The sequence below is a fragment of the Halichoerus grypus genome, chromosome 6, assembly GCF_964656455.1.
Source record: "Halichoerus grypus chromosome 6, mHalGry1.hap1.1, whole genome shotgun sequence".
NCBI classification, from domain to species: domain Eukaryota; kingdom Metazoa; phylum Chordata; class Mammalia; order Carnivora; family Phocidae; genus Halichoerus; species Halichoerus grypus.
In genome coordinates this window covers 83,991,206-83,998,098 of record NC_135717.1, presented here as the reverse complement: position 1 = coordinate 83,998,098, position 6,893 = coordinate 83,991,206, and the positions used below count along the sequence as shown (strand labels likewise).

General features: G+C 43.0%; 1 protein-coding gene across 1 annotated transcript; it reads left to right on the top strand.

Moving 5' to 3' along the window:
* Positions 1 to 290: 290 nt before the first annotated feature.
* On the top strand, positions 291 to 5,517 carry NANOG (Nanog homeobox). The gene is made up of 4 exons (XM_036116599.2): positions 291 to 617; positions 2,745 to 3,010; positions 4,356 to 4,442; positions 4,580 to 5,517. The coding sequence occupies exons 1-4, from the start codon at positions 467 to 469 to the stop codon at positions 5,006 to 5,008; spliced, it is 933 nt and encodes a 310-aa protein (XP_035972492.2). The 5' UTR covers positions 291 to 466; the 3' UTR covers positions 5,009 to 5,517.
* Positions 5,518 to 6,893: the final 1,376 nt, after the last annotated feature.

Genomic DNA, 6,893 nt, shown 5'->3' with positions numbered 1-6,893 from the left:
GCATCTTTGATTTGAAAAGATGGAAACACGGTGAACCCAGAAATATGGTAATTGTTGGGTTTACTTTTTCTTGAGGTTCTGTGGCCCCCGTTTTCCCATTCCCCACCCAGTCTGGACTACCCGGCAGCTACCTTTTACATTACAATGGCCTTGGTGAGACTGGCAGACAGGATTAACTGAGAATTCGCAAGGGTGTGTGTGGGCGTGGGGCTGCCAGGAGGGGCGGGTCTGAGGATGGTCGAGCCTTCCTTATAAATCTAGAGCCTCCAAAATTTTCACCTTCGGCTCCATTGGGCTGGTTGGCTCTTACTGTTGCAGTGGTGACGCACTTCATCCTGTCTTTCTCAGACTCTTAACATCTGGAGGTCTTTCTACTCTTCTCAGCTCTTCCACCTAGATCCATAAGCCTGGGCCTTTCTTACAATCTCGCTCTTTTTTTTTTTCCGTCTACCCTTAACTCACCAACATGAGTGCAGATCCAGCTCTGCCCCTATGCCCGCCTGGCCCCGAAGCACCCAGTTCTAGGGACTCTTCTCCAATGCCTGAGATTTACGGGCCTGAAGAAAATTATGCATCCCTGCAAATGTCATCTGCTGAGACGCCCCACGCGGAGACCGGTAAGGGGAAAATGAATCCTCGAAAAGCTGCTTTCCTTGAGGGAAAGTGAAAGGAGAAGGAGGGTCAGGGTCCTTTGTTTCCCTCGTGAACAATTATAGTCCATTAATACAAGCAGGTGTCCTCAATAAACCCTCTCAGCACCTGTCTCGGTTGTAACTTGGCGGGTGCCCGTTCACCTGTCCCAGGTGTCAGTCAAGAGACAAGGGCCCCAGGATGCAGGCATTTCGACTGTTCACTGGGTATTTGAGGGCTTATATGCACAGGCACTGTGGAAACACAAATGTGTTGTGATAAGTGAGCTGACGTCTAAATCTTCACGCAGTGCTGAGGACACAGTAGCGGTAACTGCTAAGCCAGAAGTCCTAGCATCACAACTGGGGAGGGGGGGATGCGGTGAGCATCCCCTTTTTGATTAGTCTTTTTTCACGGAGTGCCAGAAACGGCGCGGCTAATGATGAATCTCACCTTATTGAAACGTTTTGCTTTTGTACGACAGTAGTGACCGGCTCTTCTCCCACTCCTTGGCTCTGTGGGTGTTACTAACAGGGGCAGTTCTGAGTTTCTGGGAGCCTCCTATGCCCACGTCTCTCCTGGGGAAATGTTCGTCCCATTTTATGGTAGATAATTCTAGAAGGTTTAATCTGCTGACAGTCAAAGCGGCTAGAGCCCAAATTTGTGAAACCCGGTTTGGCTTCTAAATGGTAACCACAGGTGGGTGGGGGGTGGGGTGGGTGCTCAGGACACCGTAAAGGCAGTGCATTTTTGTAAGTCAGTCGGGCAGCAGTTAAAAATGAAAATGTAAACTTTTACCATTTCTTTTTTTTTTTTAACTTTTACCATTTCTTAAGATTTGTGGTAACTGTCATTTTTTTAAGATTTACGGTAAAGACTTAAAAATTGTTTACATGATGATTACCCCTAAAACTAAGCTGTGGGGAAGGAATAAGTAAGCAACTACTTTATTGGAATGTTAGATTTTTAATGTTACCCTGTTTTCCTAAACTTCATGTTGATGCCTTTTCTTAATTTCAAACGTTGAAAATACAGCGCTGGATCATGAGAAGTAGCTTGAGCATGAGCAAGTAGGCATAAGCAAGTGGGCACGCCCTCCTTAGCAAGCCAAGTGCAAGTTTCGTAGAGATCGTTTTTAGGAGATGCCCCACTGTAGTCCTTGGTCTAGCCCCATTTTCTTTCCTTCTAGGTCTACTCACAAGAAGCATTAGATTGTGAATTTTTGCCATGGAATAGAGACTAGGGGAGAACTGAGGTTGAGCACGGGAAATAAATACCTCAGTGCAATTAAGAGTTTAAGTGGCTACCAAATCTAGGCAATATACAGAAAATGATTTTTTTTTATTTTTTGTTTTTTATTTTTATTTTTTTGTAGGAAATTAATTTTTAGTTAGAAAGTCAATACATGCCAGGTCCTGTGCTAGACAACTTTCTCTGTCACTTTGCTTTAATCAGTGAAGGAACTCCCTCTGTGAGGGAGAGAAATACTTTTGGAAACGGGGTCCCAGAGCTCATAAAGGCAGTCTGAAACAAAAGCCTATCAGAATTCCCAGTTCGTGCTAGTCCTGGTATTTGGAACTGGGCAGTAGTAAGCTGTGGATTTTAAAGGGTCTCTAGAATCTGATGTAGGTGATGATTAATTTTACAAAAAGGAGTCCAGTGATCATTCCCACCTTTCTGAGCAGTCACAGTGTAGGCTCTTGAGCATCAATTTGCAGTAAAAATCTTTTGCCAAAGAGGTTCGAGGGGCACCTGGCTGGCTCAGTCGGTGGAGCATGTGACCCTTGATCTCGACAATGTAAATTAGAGCCCCATGTTGGGTGGAGAGATTACTTAAAAATAAAATCATTAAAAAAAAGAGGTTTGGGTCCCCTCTGCTTCCCAGCGGGTAAGCTGTTGGCCATGTCCATTGGATGTGAAATGGTGACAACTAGTTCACTTAGTGGGTTGGCATCACACGAAGATGAGCAAAGTGTTCAGGGTCACGTAAGAGTTTTTAACTACCTAATTCTGAGGTTGTGAGGACTTTAAAAATGCTATGAAAACAATAAATTTGCAAATATGATTTAGTATCTGCAAAGTTTTAGAGAAAAGTGTTGTTTTATTCCCCACAGTCTCTCCTCTTCCTTCGTCCATGGATCTGCTTGTTCAGGACAGCCCCGACTCCTCCACCAGTCCCAGGGTAAAACCACCACCCACTTCTGGAGAGGAGAGAACAGTGAGGAAGGAAGATACGGCCCAGGGCAAGAAACAGAAGATCAGGACCGTGTTCTCTCAGACCCAACTCTATGTCCTCAATGATCGATTTCAGAGACAGAAATATCTCAGTCTCCAGCAGATGCAAGAACTTTCCAACATTCTGAACCTTAGCTATAAGCAGGTAGGGTGTGTTTTGTACTCCTTGTAGTGACAAATAAAAAGGCTCCTTTGCAGATGAGCATTACTAATATCTGTGTGCTCTGTTTGTTTACCCCCTACAAATAATTTTAATATGAAAGTGGGTTCTTTGTAACATTTCATGACCATCTTTTTTTTTTTTTCCTAAGATTTTTATTTATTTGACAGGGCACAAGCAAGGGGGAGCGGCAGGCAGAGGGGGAGAGGATGAGGCAGGCTCCATCCAGGACCCCAGGATCATGACCTGAGCCCGAGGCAGACACTTAACGACTGAGCCACACAGGCGCCCCTCATGACCATCTTTAAATGTTCTCTTTAATTATGCCATAATTTATTTAACCACTTCTCCCTGTTGCATAAGCTAAAATGGTAAAAATGTTTCCGATTTCTCCTTGATCAGAGGAATTCTATATATTTCCACCTTCCAGGTTAGGAGAGTCCTTAACCAACACTGCTTCTCATTAAAATAAAAAGTGGAATCTTTTGTTTGTGTGCAGTTGATTACTAATGAGGTTAATCATTTTTCATATTCTTGCCTAATAGATATTTTATGGTTTTCTATCACTGGTACCATACTTAGAGAAAGACCTCCATTCCATAATTTTATAGTGTGTGGGTGTGTACACCTGTACGTACATACTTCTGGTCCTTCTAAATCTCATTTTTTAATTTACAGTTTATAAATCATCTGGAAATTGAAGTTTTGTGTGCTGTTATATAACTTGATAATTTCTAAATAGTTCTAGTGGTATATTTTATAATTCGTGGGTTAAAATTACCACCATTATCCTATTAAATATAGAAGTGTGCTATGGGGCGCCCGGGTGGCTCAGTTGGTTAAGCTTCTGCCTTCGGCTCAGGTCATGGTCCCAGGATCCTAGGATCGAGTCCCACATCGGGCTTCCTGCTCAGCGGGGAGTCTGCTTCTCCCTCTGACCCTACCCCCTCTTGTGCTCTCTCTCACTCAAATAAATAAAATTTTTTAAAAAAGGAGTGCGCTTATGGGGGGAGGTTTTTTTTTACTGCAAAGTACCTTTTAACTGTTCACTAGGGGGATGGGTAGACATCTAAATGTGAACTTTCTAGTGAGTAGATAAGTAGTGTATCTTCTCTAACTGGTTAGCTTTATTAAAGCAGCCAGCTGACTTGAGGGGTTTTGAGATTCATTCACAGAATGTTTCCAGATTGCAGAAAGGACTCTAGAAGTTTCCATCATGTTCCTGAGCTTTAGATACTGTCAGGGGAAAAAAATGTTAACAATATTCTTTGATCCCTGGTACATCCACACTACTGGTATTTCATGTTTTCCTGTCACTTTTTTTTTGTAGGTGAAGACCTGGTTCCAGAACCAGAGAATGAAATGTAAGAGGTGGCAGAAAAACCACTGGCCAAAGGAGAGCAAGAGTGTGAGTCAGGTGACAGGAAGCTTTTAACTTACTGCTTTCTTTTCAGTGACTTCTTAGTTTTGTTCATTGCTAAACCATATAACCCCAACTGCACACGATTCTGATTTTCCTCCGAGCTTTTCAGTTAATCTGCCATTCCCTTTCAGAACAGCACACCAACCGCAGAATACCCAGGCTTCTATTCCTACCACCAGGGATACCTGAGGAACACTTCCGGAAACCTTCCAATATGGAGCAACCAGACCTGGAATAACCCGAATTGGAGCAACCAGACCTGGAACAGCCAGTCTTGGAGCAACCACTCCTGGAATGGCCAGTCTTGGAGCAACCATTCCTGGGCCAGTCAGACCTGGTGCCCCCAAGCCTGGAACAATCAGCTCCAAAACTGTGGAGAGGAATCTCTGCAGCCCCAGATCCAGTTCCAGCAAAATTCCATCAGTGATTTGGAGTCCATCTTAGAAACTTCTGGGGAAAGCCATAGCGTAATACAACAATCTGCTAAGTATTTTAGTACCCAGCAAATAATGGATTTGTTCCCAAATTACTCTGTGAACATACAGCCTGAAGATGTGTGACGATGAGTATATTATTCGATCTCAGTTTGGGTGGTGGCTGTTATTCTCCTAGGCTTTGTCTTTTAGGTCCTATATATCTATGCCTTGATACTCTGTTTTCCATTATTCTTACTGTGTCCATTGAGGGGGTACGATTGGAGTCAAAGTGGTTTCAGTAGCATTGGCTCTATGGACAACATGATAAAAGGTGTTTCTCGCTATAGATAACTAGATACAATACTAATGTGGATATCTTTAGGCTCTAGAATCTAACCTCAAGAATGGGAAGTGAAGATACAAAGACGTGTGATGAAGGATAATTTGTATTTTCTGAGATTGTGAGGCTTTTCTTGTTAATAACCTCTAACGGTGAAGGGTTAAGCTATAATGTGCTTCATTGATTTCCTCTGTCCCTCGTGATGTTTTACTAGAACTGTTAATTTGTTCATTATTCTAGTATTTGTAGAAAGATGTTTTGTATTTTAATGTGTCATGATAATAGTACCAGTTTGGCTGATTGGTTTATAGGTTTAAGTACAAATAAATAAAATACACACTTTACCCTTTGTTGTCTCTACCCTGATTTCACCAGGAGTTCAGTGAGTAAAAACTGGATTAAACGTGGGTTATTTTGTTTTTAAAGATTTTATTTACTTGAAGAGACAGAGAGTACAAGCCAGAGAGAGGGTCAGGCAGAGGTAGAAGGAGAAACAGTTTCCCTGCTGAGCAAGGAGCCCTCAAGTCTACCCATATCAGGCAGTAACAGTAACAAGGCAGGGTCCCCTCTCCCTTGCCAGAGTGGTGTCAGAAAAAGGCAGCTAAAGGGCGCCTGGGTGGCTCAGTTGGTTGGGCGGCTACCTTCGGCTCAGGTCATGATCCTGGAGTCCCAGGGTCGAGTCCCGCATCGGGCTCCCTGCTCAGCGAGGAGTCTGCTTCTCCGAACTCTGACCCTCCTCCCTCTCGTGCTCTCTCTCTAATAAATAAATAAAATCTTAAAAGAAAAAGCCACCTAAAACAGGGCTTAAAGAAGATCTAGACTCTTAGCTATTACACAAAAATACCTAGGTTTCAATGGATAATCACCCATCATACTATGAATTACAAGTTCTCAAAATTTTTAAAAGAAAAATACATGCCAATATCAAGATAAAAGAAATGTTAAAATTATCTGACAGATTTTTTAAAAAAGTCTTTCAAAGATTTTATTTACTTGAGAGGGACAGAGCTAGTAAAAGTGCAGGAGCGGGGAGAGGGAGAAGCAGACTCCCTGCTGAGCAGGGAGCCCGAAGCGGGGCTCGATCCCAGGACCCTGGGATCATGAAGACGCTTAACTGACTGAGCCACCCAGGCACGCAACATGGGTCTTTATACCCTTTTAATGTGTGGGAGGGACAATTAACTGAAATTTCTCTAGCCGTTGGGGAGGCTGCTATCTTAGAAATGAGGAATGGAAAGGTAAGTAAGTATACTTAGTTGCTAGGTGACTGATCAACTAAATCTGAACTAATTTATTTCCCTTATGTGTGTAATAGTATTGAAACAACAAAATTTGTGGTTATTTGCAGTTAAAAGTTGGGGCAAGGAAGTGATAAACAAACCACTTAGGTTTGTAAGTCTTAAATGTAGGGCAGCCAGGGATGAGGCAAATAACGGAAGGTAGAGGGTGCTAAAGAAGGAGGGGGGGGAATAGGTCTGCTAATGTAACTCACAGGGAAGGTTATGTGTCCACCCATCCGTACAATTATACTCTGCCTGAAAGAACTGTTGAAATAAAATTATTTTAAGACATTTATTATTTTTAAAGACTATTTGACAGACAGCGAGAGGGAACACAAGCAGGGGGAGTGGGAGAGGGAGAAGCAGGCTTCCCGCTGAGCAGGGAGCCCGATGCGGGGCTCGATCCCAA